General features: G+C 43.9%; 1 protein-coding gene across 1 annotated transcript in view; it reads right to left on the minus strand.

Moving 5' to 3' along the window:
- Positions 1 to 14,458: 14,458 nt before the first annotated feature.
- Positions 14,459 to 19,533, minus strand: part of hmgcll1 (3-hydroxymethyl-3-methylglutaryl-CoA lyase-like 1) — a 79,315-nt gene continuing 74,240 nt past the window's right edge. Inside the window, 1 exon segment of the mRNA XM_052024415.1 lies at positions 14,459 to 14,699. Within this exon segment, the coding sequence (XP_051880375.1) occupies positions 14,598 to 14,699 (102 nt within the window). The 3' untranslated portion in view covers positions 14,459 to 14,597.

Below are 19,533 nucleotides of genomic sequence, written 5' to 3' on the forward strand. Positions count from 1 at the left end.
CTGATGGGAGAGGGGAGAAGAGAGAATGTCCGGGGTGGGTGAGGTCTTGGATTATGCTGGCTGCTTTACCGAGGCAGCAAGAAGTGTAGACAAGAGTCCATGGAGGGGATGCTGGTGTCTGTGATGTGCTGGGCTGTGTCCACAATTCTCTGCAGCTTCTTGCGGTCTCAGGCAAAGCAGTTGCCGTACCAAGCCGTGATGCATCCAGATAGGATGGTTTCTATGGTGGATCGATAAAAATTGGAGAGGGTCAAAGAGGACATGCTGAATTTCCTTAGCCTCCTGAGGAAGTAGAGGAGACTTTCTTGGCCATGACATCTACCTGTTTGGACCAGGACAGGCTAATGGTGATGTTCTACTTTCTCCCAGCAATTCTATTCCCACCTGAGTCCTGCTTCATACTGAGAGAATAATTTTAACCGCTGACTGTCTGACACAGTGCCATCTAATGTTGGGAACTTGAACTGAAAACAGAAAATGTTGGAAACACTCAACCCATCCAGGAGGGAGCAGTGAACAGAGAAACAGAGTTGGCGTTTCAGGTTCATGATTTCCTATTAGCAAATAGCTCGAAGGTCAAGGGACTCAGATTCAAACTGACACATGAGAGATAGAAACTCACCAGTGCCTCTACTTCCTCAGGAGGCTAAAGAAATTCGGTTTGTCCCCTTTAACTCTCACCTATCGATGCACGATAGAAAGCATCCTATCTGCACGTATTACGGCTTGGTAAGGCAACTGCTCTGCCCGGGACCATAAGAAACTGCAGAGAGCTATTTACACAGCTCAGTGCATCACAGAAACCAGCCTCCCCTCCTTGGACTCTGTCTTTACCTCTCGTTGTCTTGGTGAAGCAGCCAGCATAATCAAAGACCCCACCCACCCGCGTCATTCTCTCTTCTCTCCTCTTCCATTAGGTAGAAGATACAAGAGCCTGAGGGCACGTACCACCAGGCTCAAGGACAGCTTCTACTCCATTGTGATAAAACTATTGAACGGTTCCCTAAAAGAATGAGATGGACTCTGACCTCACAATCTACCTTGTTGTGACCTTGCACCTTACTGTCTACCTGCACTGCACTTTCTCTGTAGCTGTGACACTTTACTCTGTACTGTTATTGTTTTTACCTGTACAACCTCAATGCACTCTGTACTAACTCAATGTAACTGTACTGTGTAATGAATTGTCCTGTACAATCGGTATGCAAGACAAGTTTTTCACTGTACCTCGGTACAATTGACAGTAATAAATCAATACAATACCAATTTATAACAGCATATTAGATGGTTCCCTAGTATGAGAAGATGGACTCTTGACCTCACAATCTACCTCATTGTGGCTTTGCACCTTACTGTCTACCTGCACTGCACTTTCTCTGTACTGCAACACTTTATTCTGCACTCCATTGTTTTTACCTTGTACTACCTCAATGCACTGTTGCAATGAATTGATCTGTATGAATATCTGGGGCCATTGTTGTTTGTTGTCTATATCAATGATCTTGATGATAATGTGGTAAATTGGATCAGCAAGTTTGCTGATGACACTAAGATTAGAGGTGTAGTGGACAGCGAGGGAGGCTTTCAAAGATTGCAGAGGGATCTAGACCAACTGGAAGAATGGGCCAGAAAATGGCAGATGGAATTTAATGCAGACAAGTATGAGGTGTTGCATTTTGGAAGGACAAGTCAAGGTAGGACATACACGGTAAATGGTAGGGCACTGAGGAGTGCGGAGGAACAAAGGGATCTGGGAGTTCAGATACATAATATCCTGAAAGTGGCGTCACAGGTAGACAGGGTTGTAAAGAAAGCTTTTGGCATCCTGGCATTCATAAATCAAAGTACTGAGTATAGGAGTTGGGATGTTATGGTGAGGTTGTATAAGACATTGGTGAGGCCAAATTTGGAGAATTGTGTGCAGTTCTGGTCATCTAACTATAGGAAGGATATCAGTAAGATTGAAAGAGTGCAGAGGAGATTTACAAGAACGTTGCCGGGTCTTCAGGAGTTGAGTTACAGGGAAAGATTGAACAGGTTAGGACTTTATTCCTTGGAGCGCAGAAGAATGAGGGGAGATTTGATAGAGGCTTACAAAATTATGAGGGGTATAGTCAGAGTTAATGCGAGTAGGCTCTTTCCACCTAGATTAGGAGAGATAAGTACGAGAGGACATGGCTTTAGGGTGAAAGGGGAAAGGTTTAGGGGGAACATTAGGGGGAACTTCTTCACTTAGAGAGTGGTGGAACGGGCTGCCATCTGATGTAGTAAATGCAGGCTCACTCTTGAGTTTTAAGAATAAATTGGATAGATACATGGATGGGAGAGGTCTGGAGGGCTCTGGACTGGGTGCAGGTCAATGGGACTAGCGGAATAATGTTTCAGCACAGACTAGAAGGGCCGAATTGCCTGTTTTCTGTGCTGTAGTGTTCTATGGTTCTAATGGTATGCAAGACAAGTTTTTTCACTGTACCTTGGTACAAGTGACAATGATAAACCAATTTACCAATTTACCAATCAGTCAGCACCTGTGAGGAGAGAAACAGAGTTCACATTTCAGGTCAAAGATCCTTTATCAGAACAGGGAAAGAGAGAAGTCAAGAGCAGCAAACAACCTGCTGAAAGAACTCAGCGGGTCGAGCAGCATCTGTGGGAGGAAAGGAACCGTTGACGTTTTGGGTTGAAACCCTGCATCAGGACAGAAATCACGATAGCTTCAGGTCACAGAGAAGGTGGGAGATGCATGGATTGGAAAAAGGGAATATCTCTATCAGGTGAAGCAATAGCTGCCATGGAGATAAGGTAAATTGATAAATTGGTTTATTACAGTGAAAAACATTGTTTTGCATGCCATCCATACAGATCATTTCATTACATCAGTACATTGAGGTAGTACAAAGGGAAAAGCAATAATAGAATAACAGGGGCAGGCACGGTAGTGTAGCGGTTAGCGTGATGCTATTACAGCGCCAGCGACCCAGGGTCAATTCCGACCACTGTCTGTAAGGAGTTTGTATGTTCTCCCCGTGTCTGCGTGGGTTTCCTCCGGGTGCTCTGGTTTCCTCCCACATTCCAAAGACGGACAGGTTAGGAAGTTGTGGGCATGCTATGTTGGCGCTGGAAGCGTGGCGACACCTGTGGGCTGCCCCCAGAACACTACACAAAAGATGCATTTCACTGTGTGTTTCGATGTACATGTAACTAATAAAGAAATCTTATCTTAGAATGCAGAATAAATTGTCACAGCTACAGAGGAAGTGCAGTGCAGGCAGACAATAAGGTGCAAGGCCCATGATGAGGCAGATTGAGAGGTCAAGGTGAAGAAATTATCTGGTTGATAGGTTAATGGGAGCAGTTTGAAACAGAAAAAGAGGAGCAAAAGCTATGAGACAAGGGAGTGAGGGTGAGGATACAGATAAAGGAACGTGAAATGGTTGTTAAATACAGGGCCGTAGGACATGCCCGGCAGGTCAGGCTATACTAATGGAAAGAGTAAACCTGAGCCAATGTCACAGAGGGACAGCTCACAGCAGGAACGGACAGTTCTGATACAGTTCTGTCGAGGTGCTTACTGGAATACTGACCAACATTTCTATCACAATCCCTCCCACTGAAGGTATAAAAGAAGAATACCTCAGGTGGTGAAATTCTGAAAAAAAACAGAAAATGCTGGAAAGAATCAGAATCAAATTTATTATCACTGACATATGACGTGAAATTTGTTGTTCTGCGGCAGCAGCACAGTGCAAAGACTTAAAATTACTATAAATTACAAAAATAAATAAATAGTGCAAAAAAAAATAATCAGGTAGTGTCCACGGGTTCATGGACCGTTCAGAAATCTGATGGCGGAGGGGAAGAAGGTGTTCCTGAATCGTTGAATGTGGGTCTTCAGGCTCCTGTACCTCCTCCCCGATGGTAGTAACATGAAGAGGGCATGTCCCAGCTGGTGAGGGTACTTAATGATGGATGCCGCCTTCTTGAGGCACCGCCCCTTGAAGATGTCCTCGATGGTGGGGAGGGTTGTGCCCGTCTTGAGTCTACAACCCTCTGCAGCCTCTACGTATTAGAGGATGATAAATATCCATGTGGTCAGGCAGCATGAATGGGGGCAGAACCAGATTTAGCATTTCAGGTCTATAACCTTGTTATTTCGATGTCCATTAAAAATACAGGGTAACTGGTCGTATAAACATGGGTTGGGAGATAAGGAAAATTATATTTTCTGGGATCCTGATGCTGTTTTCCATGGGAATTTTGGGAATTCAAATACGCAAGAGCTCCAGTACTCATTGTGACACAGAAGGAGGCCATTCAGCCCATCGGATCCCTTCCAGCTCCCAGATCCCAGTCTTATTTCTCCTGTTATTTCTCTGTAACCCATTCCCTCTCACCACCCCACCCCTTGTTTCTTTTGCCACTAACCTATATTAGAGGCAATTTTCCAGTTAACCTACCAGTACATCTTTGCAAGGTGGCAGAAAACTGAAGCAGCCAGGGGAAGTTCACGGTGTTACAGGAAGAGCATGCAAACTCCACACGGACAACACCAGGAACCAGGATCGAACTGGAGCTGGGAGGCAGCAGCATAACCTGCCACACAAGTACAAAGTCTCCTCAGGCAAGACTGAGCCCATTGCTGCTCCGAGCATTTCACCATGTTTGGAAGTTCAAAATAACCCACCTGGCAGATGTGAGACAATGCCATATAAATGCCGGTGTTTCTTTTAATTAGTAACATTTAAACAATTTTGCAAAATTAGAAAAAACAGATTTCAAGATCATAAAGGCATTTTCTCCAAGTGTTGTGGATCATTTGGATGGATTTCAAAATTAAACGATCAGTTCTGTGGTAATTAAGCGTTACAAAGAACAAGCTGGACAAAGATCTAATTGCAAAGGGAACCAACAGGGATAAACACAGGCAGAGGAATTTAATTCTGTATGGAATGTGATATATCACATTGGGCTATAAAGTTATACGACCCAAAAACTGGTCTATTCTCCAACTTGTCCAATAAGATGATTGAATACCTGTCCATACGAATCCCATTTTCCTACACTTAGTCTGTAACCTTCTCTGCCTTGACGTGTCTGGATACTTCTTAAAGAGTCTCTGCCTCCACCATCCCGTCAGGCAGTGTGTTCCAGATTCCGACCTCTCCCTGGGTAAAAAAAATTCTTCCTCACATCCCAGAGAGTTGTGGACACAGTTCAGCACATCACGGAACCTCCCCTCCATGGACTCTGTCTATACCTCTCGCTGCCTTGGTGAAGCAGCCACAAACCTCACAATCTACCTTGGTATGACCTTGCTCCTTATTGTCTATCTACACTGCACTTCCTCTGTAGCTGTGACACTTTACTCTGTATTCTGCTACTTTTGATGAATGTCAGGGGTAACCTTTTTACACAGAGGGTGGTGGGTGCGTGAAACGCACTGCCGGCAGAGGTTGTGGGGGCAGATACATTAGGGACATTTAAGAGTCTCTTGATGGATACATGAATGATAGAGAAATGGAGGGCTATGTGGGAGGGAAGGGTTAGATCGATCTTAGAGCAGGGTAAAATGTCGGCACAACATTGTGGGCCAAAAGGCCTGTACTGTGCTGTAATGTTCTATGTTTTCGGTTCCCCTGTAAAACATCTTTCCTGTACCCTGGACCTAAGGCCATTGGTTTTATACACCTCTGCAATGAGGAAATGTTTCTCACTCTTTATCCCGTCTATGCCTCTCATAATTCTGTGTACCTCTGTTAGGTCCCCCTCGGCCCAAGGAAAACAAACACAGCCAATAGTGTCTCTCCTCATAACTAAAATGCTCCATCCCAGGCAAAATCCTGGTGAATCTCCTCTGCACCCTCTCCAATGCAATCACAGTGTGGAAAACATGAAGTGTACACAGTACTCCAGCTGTGGCCTAAACAACATTTTGTCAAGTATTGGTATTGGTTTATTATTGTCACTTGTAGCGAGGTACAGTGAAAAAATTTTGTTGTATACCGTTCGTACAGATCAATTCATTACACAGTACATTGATGTAGTACAGGGTAAAAACAATAACAGAATACAGAGTAAAGTGTCACAGCTACAGGGAAGTGCAGTGCAGGGAGACAATAAGGTGCAAGGTCATAACAAGGTAGATTGTGAGGTCAAGAGTCCATCTCATTGTATAAGGGAACCATTCAATAGTCTTATTACTGTGGGATAGAAGCTGTCCTTGAGCCTGGTGGTACGTGCCCTCAGGGTCTTGTATCTTCTGCCTGATGGGAGAGGAGAGAAGAGAGAATGACTCGGGTGGCTGGTGCTGTAATAGCGTTACGTTCTGAGTGGTCTCCTTCATTCACTGGGGAACCTGGAGGGAAGGTTCTCCACAATACCGTGGGATGGGGTTCATGGATTGTTACCTGGTAATTCTTTCTGAAAGCATGCTCATATGCAAACACATGGCCAATACCAAACCCAACTGCAATGGACCCAGTTTGCAGATTCCAATTGCCTCAGATTACATGTGAAATCTTAGACCCTTAAATTGCTTACAGCACAGTTCTGGCAGTTACACCAAACCAGCTTTGCTAATAAACTTATTATAAATGCCTTCTAAACATTCAGAAACATAACAGGGGCTGCAGTACTTTTATCAATCCTACTGTTCCATCCATGAAATCAAATCCATCTGGCATGACTTGACAGTTGGAAATCATACTGTCTTTTTGTTAAATCAAGTTCTTCCAAATTAGTAATTCATTTTCTGTCTGTTTAAGGCCTCCAGCTGTTTGCAGAATTTTTATACAGTCACTTTTACTTCTCCTGTATTTTTGGGATTGAAAAATTGTTGTCAAGGATGTTTTAAAGATGTACATCAATATATTATCCCCTTTGTTACGGACTCAGTGAAAGTCCCTTTAAGATAGAGAGTGTGTGTGTATGTGTGTGTGGGGTGTGCTTACGTCAATAGAAGATAAAGGACGTAATGACGTTGTTGAAGAAGTCAGAAGAAGAAGAAGAAGAAAGAGAGAGAGAGAAGGGAGAGAGACACCAGCCTGCTTGTTTTCTCTATCGATGGATGAGAAACAATAACTGTGTTTGCCACTGAAATCCATGTATGGAAGTTGGAAGTAATCCGGTGGAGTTCACTTTGTTGCTGACCTGTAGAAGGAAACAGGTATTTGTATGTGGACGACCACGGTTCGGATGCTTTTCGGGGTGAGGAAGTCACTACCGAGTAAACACTGGAGTGTCGTTTGGGTTCCATCGTGGAACATTTGGATTTCATATGTACTCTCTCTATGTTTTTCTACATCTACATCTTATCTTCAGACAACGGTGGTTGTTGAAGAAGCCCTTGTTCATGTTTCACCTTATGGCTTGCGGAACTGAACTTTAAGAACCATTCAGGAACTGGGAGTTTTGGACTTTGTCACACACACACACGACGAGTTTAGTTTTGGGGTTAACGTTCGAGGTTTAACACTTTTGAATTCTAACATACTAACATTTTTTTTAACTTTTATTTTACGTATTATCATAAGTAGTGATTAATAAAATAGTTTTTAACACTGAATCATGCTCAGTGTGTTTCTTTTGTTGCTGGTTTGTGACACCTTTGTTTCCACAAGTTTCACAATGCTATTAGCCAATGCACAAGTTACTTCCATCAGCTCATTATCTTACTAAATTCCTATGCCATTACCTTATCCTGTAATGGATTAACACACACAAAGTGCTGGAGGAACTCAGCAGGTCGGGCAGCGTCTGTGGAGGGAAATAAACAGTTCGACATTTCGGGTCGAGAGCCTTCATCAGGACTGGAAAGGAAGAGGGCAGAAGGCAGAATAAGGTGGTCAGGGGGAGGGGGAGGAGCACAGGCTGGTAGGCAATAAGTGAGTCTAGGTGGGAGGGGGAAGGTAGATGGGTGGGGGAGGGGGATGAACAGGAGTGATGTAAGAAGCTGCGAGGTGATTGGTAGAAGAGGCAAAGGGCTTAAGAAGAAGGAATCTGGTAGGAGAGGGTCGTGGACCATGTAATGGATTACCTGGGACAAGGGTTCTCTGGGTTACAGATGGCCTGACCTGACTTATGGAAATCCACCATTACTCTCCCATGCATTTTTAAAGCATACTTCAAGATAGTATTGATAACAACAAAATGTTTCATGGTATTCATTAATGACTGGATATAGCATATATGTTCCATTAGTTTAATTGTGGGTAGTGCCCGGGTGATTATTCAATGAAATTAAATTATAATTGTTTGCAGAGCGTTACCATACAGGTTACTATAGAAAATGGCCATTTCTGACTTATGTAGAAATCAACTTACGGATAGTTCTCAGAAGTGGAGCCCTTGTGGAATCAGCAGCTACCACTGGGCAGGAGGTACAGAAGCCTGAAGTCCCGCACCTTGTACCATCCAGCAAAACCCTAATCACTACAGTTTAGAACACTATGACCACCTTGCACTAAAATGGACTTCGTTTTGTTTTGGAGCAACAGGCAATCTGCTGCAGGAACTCAGCCGGTCAAGCAGCATCTGTGGGGGGAAGGAAATTGTCGATGTTTCAGGTTGAAATCCTGCATCAGGACTGAGAGGGGAGATGGCCGGTATAAAGAGGGGAGGGGGTGTAGTGAGACAGGAGTCCAAGGCGATTGGTGGACTGAGGAGGGGTGTAAGATGATGGGCAGGTAGTGTCAGGTAGGGGAGGGGAGCGGGGGGGGGGGGTGGAGTTGGGAGACAGTGGCTGGTGGATGATAGATGGAGGCAGAGAGAGAGAGAGAGAGAGAGTGAGAGTGAGAGAGAGAGGCAGATGGAGTGAGGTGGGAGGAGGGGAGGCTGAAGATTGGAGGTGGCTGCTGGAGGGAGATAAGCAGGAACACAAAGGGCTCCCAGTGCTTGTGTTAAATAAAGGAGGTGAGAATGGGAACCATTAGGGAAGAGGTGTATGGCAGTTAAGATAAGATATCTTTATTAGTCATATGTACATCGAAACACACAGTGAAATGCATCTTTTGCATAGAGTGTTCTGGGGGCAGCCCGCAAGTGTCGCCACGCTTCCGGCGCCAACATAGCATGCCCACAACTTCCTAACCTGTACTTCTTTGGAATGTGGGAGGAAACCGGAGCACCTGGAGGAAACCCATGCAGACACATGGAGAACGTGCAAATTCCTTACAGACAGCGGCCGGAATTGAACCCGGGTCGCTGGCGCTGTAATAGCGTTACGCTAACCGCTACACTACCGTGCCTGATAGGGGGTGAGGTGGGGAAGTCTGGGGCGCGGGGGGGGGGAAACCTGTGTGTGAAGTGGCTAGATGGAGCCAGGAAGGGGAGGGGGACAAAGATGGGTGAAGGGGGGCTAGATGGAGGGTGGGGTTGTTATTTTTTATTCTAATTGTGATCTTTCTTGTGTATAATTGATGATAAATTTATGTTTTTCTCGTAAATGCTGTTTATCTGATGTTATGTACCTGTGATGCTGCTGCAAGTAAGTTTTTCATTGCACCTGTGCATACGTGTACTTGTGCATGTTACAATAAACTCGACTTTGACTTTGCTTGTATTACCAATAGTCATCATCACCCAAGTGTCCACTGACTTAAGTTGGTCTTTATTAGAAAGTGTACATTAGTTCACATGACAATGCGGCACAAACACAGTAATTTTACTGAACTTAAATCCTCCGTACAAGTGCAAAAATTTGAAGTTTAAAGCTTTCATGTTAAATAGATTAAAGCTCAAAAAGTTAAGGCTACAGATACACAGTAATAGATTCTATCTTAGATGTAAGTTATTCTCATAGGAACCTCTCCGTAACATTGTGTGATGAGTTGAACACATGGCACTAGTGTGAGAACAATGCCCTGAGAATCAGGTGAATAGCAAGGACGTGACAGTAAAATATATGGTTCACATATAGGCACATCTAGGGCTCCTACGTAGACAAAGTATTTGGCAGATCTTCTTTCACTTGCTTTCAGAAAATGGGAAACAGAACAACTTGCATTGATGTTGTTTAGTAATATCATTAACATAGCATTTTATATGTACCTCAGGCTATGAACACAATACTACAAAACAGGGAGCAGGTCCCCAACACTCTGTGGTGATCAGAAAATGGCTGTGTAATTGGAGCTAACAATAACACATGGTTTTGGGGCTCTATATAACAGATACAGCTTGCCACCAAAGCCTACAGTTGTCAGTTGAGAAGCTGCCTTGAACAAAGGAAGGTGGGTTCTTTTTGGATCCATAGTAACATGCTTGGAAATGGTAACTTCAATTTGGGACCGTTGCTGATATTTTTTCCATTACACTGTATTAATCCCCTCCTGTAAGCACCTTTCTCTCTCAGGATTTGACTCACACTGCTTGCCTCCTGTCTGAAAGATAACATCACCAGCGGATGTAAATTTACCGTGATAAGAACTAAATATTCCTGCTTTTCCACACGTACTTCCTAAACCTCTCCGAAGGCAGAGAAATGACCTGTGAGATGATGCTTAATCATTTGGCTGCTTTATTTCATAGTGAGCAAATATGCAAAGCAACAGCAATGTTTGATTTCTCTCCCTTCAAACAAACTCCGAACTTAAACTAATTTCCAACTGATTCTCCTTCATCCATTTGTCCCTTCTTTACAATATTCAAAATCTGACTGGCTGCTGCTGGCCCAGATCTCTCCCACAACTCACAAAAGCAGGAGGGGTGCACGGATTTCCAATACAATGGGTGTGAGCCGTAAGACCATAAGATGTAGGACATGGAACATAGAACAGTACAGCACAGGAACGGGCCCTTCAGCCCACAATGTTGTACCAAACTAATTAAATTAGGAACCAAATGCTCAACTAAACTAATCCCTTTTGCCTACACAATGCCCACATCCCTCCATTCCCTGCATGTCCATGTGCCCATCTAAGAGCCTCTTAAACGCCTCTATCGTATCTGCCTCCACCACCACCCCTGACAGCGCAATCCAGGCACCCACCACTCTCTGTGTAAAAAACTTACCCCACACATCTCCTTTGAACTTACCCCCTCTCAGCTTAAATGCATGCCCTCTGGTATTAGACATTTCAATCCTGGGAAAAAGATACCGGCTGTCTACTCTATTTATGCCTGCCTCTCATAATCTTATAAACCTCCATCAGATCTCCCCTCAGCCTTCGCCGCTCCAGAGAAAACAACCCCAGTTTGTCCAACCTCTCCTTATGGCACAAGCCCTGTAATCCAGGCACCGTCCTGGTAAACCTCTTCTGCACCCTCTTTAAAGCCTCCACGTCCTTCCTGTAAATGGGGAGACCAGAATTGAAACCAATACTCCAGCAGTACACCAAAGTAGAGACTTTGGTGAACTTTGGTGTACTCAAAGTAGAGGAGCAGAATTAGGCCATTCCGCCCATCGAGTCTGCTCCGCCATTCAATCATGGCTGATTTTTTCAACCCCATTCTCCTGCCTTCTCCGTGTAACCCTTAACCCCCTGACCAATCAAGAACCTATCAAATCTCTGTCTTAAATTGTCCTCCACCACTCTCTGTGGCAACGAATGCCACAGATTCACCACCCTCCGGCTGAAGAAATTCCCTCTCCTCTCAGTTCTGAAGGGATGTCCCTTTATTCTGAGGCTGTGCCCTCGGATCCTAGACTCTCCCACCCATGGAAACATCCTCTCCACCTCCACTCAAACTGAAGGGTTTAGCAATTACTCAAAAGGATAACTAATTGATTGTTATGTACCGTCTATAAAGAAGCAAAATCAAAGACAGAGCAATTACTAATATCTCAGACTATAGTCTCGGTGGGACTGTTTTTCACTATTCAAAAGTATGACAAAAATCTTCATTATTTTCAGTGACTCAGGATAACACTACACAGGATCTCAGAGGATGCTTTGCTCTGTCTATTTTACAGTATCAGAATTTTGTACTAACAACATAGATAAAAAAAGGGACATAATTTTGGTCCTGTTGTCACAATTTGGATTCTTCTGGAGATGCTCGACAGCCATCAGGACCTAGAAATCGTACAGTGCAACGTTTTTATGCATTACACAATGGAATTTCATCAAACACTGACTGTCTACTTCCTGCACTGTTCCAGTAGTCCTGAGTCCTCTGTGTGAATGACGCTCTTGTACACTGCAAGCATTGGAGCATATTTTGGAATATGTAGCCAGGACCATATTGTATGCTGAATGATAGGAAACTGGTTGAATTTTATCAGCTTGTGGTCAGCCTATGAGCTCTGCTGTCAGTTTTCTGCCTCTCCTACCCTTTCATACCCCTATGGTTGAAAAAGTATCCCTCTCCTTCTTCCCAATCTTTCTATCAATGACTTTACACCCCTGGTATTTGACCCTCCATTTTCATAGCCTGGTAAATGTCCTCAACATCCCCTACAGTGTAATCACATCCATCTTTCAATGTGGTGACCAGAAACAATCATAATTCAGTGGTCAATAAACAGGCCACAAACTCCACTTGGCATGCCTCAGTACAACTTTAGATCAATCGCTAAAATTGAATTGGAATTGGAATTGGTTTGTATCGAGGTACAGTGAAAATCTTGTCTTGCATACCGTTCGTACAGATCAATTCATTACACAGTGCATTGAGGTAGTACAAGGGAAAACAATACAGAATGCAGAATAAAGTGTCACAGCTACAGAGAAAGTGCAGTGCAGGTAGACAATAAGGTGCAAGGTCACAACAAGGTAGATTGTGAGGTCAACATCTTCTCGTACTAGGGAACTGTTCAATAGTCTTCTAACAGCGGGATAGAAGCTGTCGTTGAGCCTGGTGGTATGTGCTTTCAGACTTTTGTATCCTCTGCCTGATGGGAGTGGGGGGAGAAGAGAGAATGTCCTGGAACAAATACCTTGAAGACAGGGCTTCATAAATCATATTGTCAACAATCAAGGACACTGCAATAGTGTCTGGAATGCTTAAGACAAGCCCAGTGCATTTTGTACCTCTCATATCTGAATTGCAAACTGGCTATGTACTGAGAGCTGTGAAGATTGCAAACCCTGATCTCCAACAACTTTAACAACACCTCAGTGGATCAGCCAAAATTGCAACAACAATGCTGGACATGTGCTGAGCTGTTACTCAATTTTAGCTTCTTTAGAATGGATCTGGAAAGAAACAACCACAGGAAACAAATATCTCACCACAAGTGAAAAAATTAAATCCATTAATTTCACAGTCCTGGGAAACTGCTTTATCAAATCTGAACAGGATTTTGCACTCATCTCATGCACAAATTAGTAATTAAATAATCTACTTTACAGGAACATTAAGAAGCTGCAGAGAGTAGTGGACTCAGCCCAATACATCACAGGTACATCCCTCCCCACCATCAGTGGTATCTACAGGAGGTGCTGCCCCAAGAAGGCAACATCCATCACCAAAGATCCCCACCATGTGGGCCGTGCCATCTTCTCACAGCTACCATCGGGCAGGAGGTACAGGAGCCTGAAGTCCCACACCACCAGGTTCAGAAACAGCTATTTCCCTTCAACCATTCGGTTCTTGAACCAACCTGCACAACCCTAATCACTGCCTCAGTATAGCAACACTATGACAAAATTGATCACTTTTGCACTACAATGGACTTTGTTCCTTTTTGTTCTAATTATTTTCTTTCTTGTAGAAATTGTTTAATTTACGTTTTTCTTCTGAATGCTGCTTATCTGATGCTATGTGCCTGTGATGCTGCTGCAAATAAGTTTTACATGTGCTTGTGCATATCACAATAAACTCAACTTTGACTTCGACGTCAGTGGGGATGCATTCCAGACTGGGCCACACCACATCCAAATGTCCGGAATGTTTCGTAATACTCCGAAAGTAACAGCCAGCATATTCAAAGATCTCACCCACCACGGTCATACACCCTTTTCCCCTCTCCTATTGGGTAGAAGATACAAAAGCCTGAAAGCACATACCACCAGGCACAAGGACAGCTTCTATCCCGCTGTTATAAGACTATTGAACAGTTCCCTAGTACAATAAGATGACCTCACAATCTATCTCGCTATGACTTTGCACCTTATTGTCTACCTGCACTGCACTTTCTCTGTAGCTGTGACACTTTACTCTGCATTCTGTTATTGTTTTCCCTTGTACTACCTCAATGCACTGTGTAATGAATTGATCTGTATGAATGGTATGCAAGACAAGTTTTTCACTGTACCTCGGTACAAGTGACAATAATAAACTAATTCCAATTCCAACCTATCAGAATTCCATCCACCTTCTTAAAGGCAGGCCCCTCAGCCACAAAGCTGAAGGTTTTAACTATTAGACTCTGTTAGAATGTCTTGTTCATCTGCTCCTGAACCATTTGATAAACAGAGCTACCAGAACAATGGTGTATTACAGAAGATAAATGCTGGCATCAAATTCTATTCATTCTGTCACCATATTCCACTTGAGTATTCTCACATAAAATGCAAAGGTATGATGTGATACACCATGGCACATTACATTATTGGAAGGAATCCAGTGCAATATTGAATTTAATATTAACATTAAATATTATGGCTTAAGTACTTGCAACATGAAATCTCTTCAGTGCATTTCAGATGTCTGTGTCAAGGCTTGTAACAAGCTTGAGCCACTTTCGAGTTGGTCTTCCTGTTGAGTGCTTCACAGATAAAGTGACCAGCTTCCATTAACTTGCATAAGTCTACTCCCTGGAGCCAAATAAAAGAATAAATCGTGTTTAGGAAGTGCAGCTGACAATGTATGTCTTGCAGTTTTTTTGCACGGAAATTTACTCACCTGGAAATAAATAGAAAAATCAATGCAGAAAACTAAACGGTGAAGAAACATAAAGGAAAAGGAAAATCCAGATTTAGAACATAGAACATTACAGCACAGTACAGGCCCTTTGGCCCAGGATGTTGTGCCGACATTTTATCCTGCTCTAAGATCTATCTAACCCTTCCCTCCCACATAGCCCCCCATTTCTCTATCATTCATGTGTCTAAGAGTCTCTTAAATGTCCCTAATGTATCTGCTCCACAACCTCTGCCAGCAGTGCCTTCCACACACCCACCACTCCCTGTGTAAAAAACTTACCCCTGACATGCCCCTTATAGGTTATAGGTTCATATCTAGGTTAATATTTGCCATGGCCTCTGTGGAAATAGTTTATTTTGCTTCACTGAAGAAAGGTTCTTTTTTTTAATGAAGTTTTCGAATTGCAGAGTGGGGAATTTGGGCCGTTTTTCTTTGCTCTGGAGAGGACAGGGAGGATTGAAAGGACAACCACAGGCATGCTCAGATGCGCAGACACATAGGGTGACCTTTGGATCTTGATCCTTCATATCCACATCTTCCTGTCTACAAGCCCCCAGTGAGACAGGAAGCTGTGCTGACTACCAAGGCACGTGGACACAGCTCAGTGGGAGACTTTCAGTTGTCCAGGAAGCAAGTCCTTTGCCAAGTGAATCTTTGGATGGCAGCACTCTTGGAGAAAAACATAACTCCAGTTGTTTGCTCTAATATAATGGTCCTGAACAGCCAGAAAGACTCAAACCCTGTCCTTCCCAGCACATCTCCCAGCCTAATTCACTCTACACATCTCCAAAAATCAACAGGGAAACCCAGCTACGGTCTTACCCATTCAGTTTGTAACTGTGTGGGTTACCAGGGCAACACAGCAGTTGGTGCTGCTGCCTCACAGCTCCAGAGACCCCGGTTCGATCCTGACCTCGGGCGCTGTCTGTGTGGACTTTGCACATTCACTCTGTGACCACCAGGGTTTCCCCTGGGCACCATGAGTTCCGCTATCGACGGGCCCCTCAGGGGATCGCGTGTGTCGTAGACGGTGAGAATGTGATTCTTCTCTGAAGTATTGCATGTGTGTTCATCGAGGGAGCAGATTAAAGATGCATTTCACTGTGTGTTTCGATGTACATGTGACTAATAAAGATATTTTATGTAATCTGAAAATTTGGAACAGGGAGCTCCCCTCAGCCTCTGATATGAAGTAAGCTGGTCAATTTTAAGTGGTTGTCAGATGGGGTTAAAATGGCCCCTTTTATTCACAACACAAAGAGACAGCAATAGGAGAAGTAAATAACCTTGTATTTTAATGCAGTCTCAGACTGTGGGCAGCACTAGCTTTAGTTGTCCATTTCTGGTGGCCTCGAGCTGGTGCTAGACAGTTACCATCCTGAACAACTGCAGTCTGTGTCATACAGCACAGAAAAAGGCCCTTCAGCCCACCACATCCACCGAACATAGAACACTACAGCACAGTACAGGCCCTTCGGCCCACAATGTTATGCCGATGTTTTATCCTGCTCTAAGATCTATCTAACCCTTCCCTCCCACATAGCCCTCCATTTCTCTATCATTCATGTGTCTATCTAAGAGTCTCTTAAATGTCCCTAATGTATCTGCCCCCACAACCTCTGCCGGCAGTGCATTCCATGCACCCACCACTCTCTGTGTAAAAAACTTATCCTGACATCCCCCTTATACCTTCCTCCAATCACCTTAAAATTATGTCCCCTCGTGTTAGCCATTGTCGCCCTGGGAAAAAGTCTCTGACTGTCCACTCGATCTATGCCTCCTTTTTTAAAAAATATAAACGTTTATTAGCTAAAAGCACTACAAAAGGACAACCAGTGTCAAAATACCACAACTAATACAGAAAAAGAAGAAAACAAACTAAGCATCTACATAACTACAGCAACAACGCTAACTAACAGCTGTGAAATGCTAACGCAACACAGCAGAGAAGAACACCCGCTGGACACACAATCGCATTCTCACCGTCCACGACACACGCGATCCCCTGAGGGGCCCATCAATAGCAGAACTCAACCGTGGTGCCCGCGGATACCACGTGCTCCCTTCGATCGATACCTCTTATCATCTTGTACACCTCTATCAAGTCACCTCTCATCCTCCTTCTCTCCAAAGAGAAAAGCCCGAGCTCACTCAACCTATCCTCATAAGACATGCTCTCCAATCCAGGCAACTGCCCTTTCTGTGACAAAGGTGCTCCCACACAAAGGTTGAACGTTCCAGGGTGTGGACAACGATGAAGGAACAGCAACATATCTTCAAGTGAGGAGAGAGTATGACTCGGAGGGTAACTTGGAAATGAACCTGGTGTCCTTGACTTGAAGAAATCTTGGCTGTTCTGCTGAAAGCACAGATTGACAGCAGAGGTCAACTCATGAGGTGTTCAACCAGTGAACCGATTGCGTTAAGTCCCTTGAGTTTTGTTACACTGAGCCAGGGGAAGATTTATTTCATTGCTCTTCTAATGAATGACAGAGAGGTTCAGTACAGAACCCCCAGCCTCCGACCTGCTCTTGTAGCTGCTGGTCCAGTCTGGTCAATGGTTTAGTTGAGTTTCGTTTAGTTTATTATTGTCACATGTACCAAGATACAGTGAAAAACTTGTCTTGCATACTGTTCATACAGATCAATTCATTACATCAATGCATTGAGGTAGTACAAGGGAAAATAATAACAGAATGCAGAATCAAGTGTTGCAGTTACAGAGAAAGTGCAGTGCAGGTGGACAGTAAGGTGCAAGGTCACAATAAGGTAGATCTTATCGTACTAGGGAACGGTTCAATGTCTTATAACAGCAGGGTAGAAGCTGTCCTTGAGCCTGGTGGTATGTGCTTTCAGGCTTTTTATCTTCTGCCCGATGAGAGGGGGGAGAAGGGACAATGTCCGGGGTGGGTGGGGTCTTTGATTATGCTGGCTGCTTTACCAAGGCAACGAGAGGTATAGACAGAGTCAATGGAGGGGAGGCTGGTTTCCGTGATGTGCTGAGCTGTGTCCACAACTCTCTGCAGTTTCTTGCGGTCCCAGGCAGAGCAGTTGCCACACCAAGCCGTGATGCATCTAGATAGGATGCTTTCTATGATGCATTGATAAAAACTGGTGATGGTCGACAGGGAAATGCCAAATTTCTTTCCTCTAGATGGTGGGAGGTTCTCCAATGGTACTGCTGTTTCATGTCTCTTGAGGGAGATTATCATTGCCCGGGATATATGTGGCATGAGCATTACTTGCCACTAATCAGCTAAAGCAGTCTCCCTCTCTCTGCATGTGGGCATGGACCACAATATTACCTGAGGAGTTATAAATGAAGTTAAAAATTGTCAGATCATCTGTGGACATCTGTACCACTGACATTACAATGGTCATTGAGAAAGCCTCTAAATGAGTTTACTCACTCCCGCAGCAGATGATTAACCTCCTTTGTGATGGCTCTGACCCTAGAACAGGAAAGTTTACCCCCTCATCATCAATGCCTTCAATTTCACTGGAGCTCATTATTGACACAATCTGTCAAATGCTGCTTTGATGTCCAGGGTGATCACTCTCAACTTGCGGCTAGACGTCAGCTCCTGGTCTATGTTTAGACCAAGACTGGAACTAGATGTGAAATTGATTGGCTCTGGTGGAACCTAAACTGAGCAGCTGCTTTGGTGAAGTTGGTTAAGTGATCATTTTTGGCTGGGGTATCAGATGAACGCTCTTACCTTTGTTTGATAGTGTAATGGGATACTTTACATCCATTAATATGTTGGTGAAGCATTAGTTTAATACTTCATAGTCATGCAGCACAGAAACAGGCCCCTCGGTCCACCAAGTCTACACCAACCAACCTGTAGACACTAATTCTACATTGATCCCATTTTTTATTCTCCCCCCATTCTCGTCAACTCCCCCTAGATTCTACCCCTCACCTAAATACTGGGCACAATTTACAGTGGCCAATTAACCTACCAACCCACACACCTCTGGAACGTGGGCGAAATCCGAGCATCTGGAGGAATTCCACACAGTCACAGGAAGCTCCCCACAGACAACACCCGGAGTCAGGATTGAACCTTGGTCTCCAGAGCTGTGAGACAGCAGCTCTACAAGCTGTGTTACCCTGTCACCAAAGAAGGGACTTTCTACGAAATAGTGATCCAATAGAACCACAGCAAAGTCTCAGCCTGGATTTCCTACTTCAATCAAATTTGGTGCCCTGTATATAACTGGTCCCTCTATGAAACAAGGTTCTGTGTCAGTGAAGATTAATTTATTTGACTTTTCCCTTCTCAGTCATTCTCTCTTCTCCCTTCTCCTGTCGGGCAGAAGATACAAAAGCCTGAAAGCATGCACCACCAGGCTCAAGGACAGCTTCTATCCCGCTGTCATCAGACTCTTGAACGGGCCTCTTGTATGCTAAAGATGAACTCTTGATCTCGCAGTCTACCTCGTTGTGGCCCTTGCACTTTATTTGTCTACCTGCACTGCACTTTCTCTGTAACTGTCACACTATATTCTGCATTCTGTTTTTCTTTTTACTCCCTCAACGTAATTATATATGTCGTAATCTGTATGGATGGCATGCAAATCAAAAGCTTTTACTGTATCTCGGTACATGTGAGAAGAATAAACCAATAAATAATTATAATAATAATTAAAAAAACCTACATATGATTATGTAGTGATAACAGCAAATTACAGGGAAACTTGACGATATCGTTTAAATCT

The sequence above is a fragment of the Pristis pectinata genome, chromosome 10 (genome assembly GCF_009764475.1).
Source record: "Pristis pectinata isolate sPriPec2 chromosome 10, sPriPec2.1.pri, whole genome shotgun sequence".
NCBI lineage: Eukaryota > Metazoa > Chordata > Chondrichthyes > Rhinopristiformes > Pristidae > Pristis > Pristis pectinata.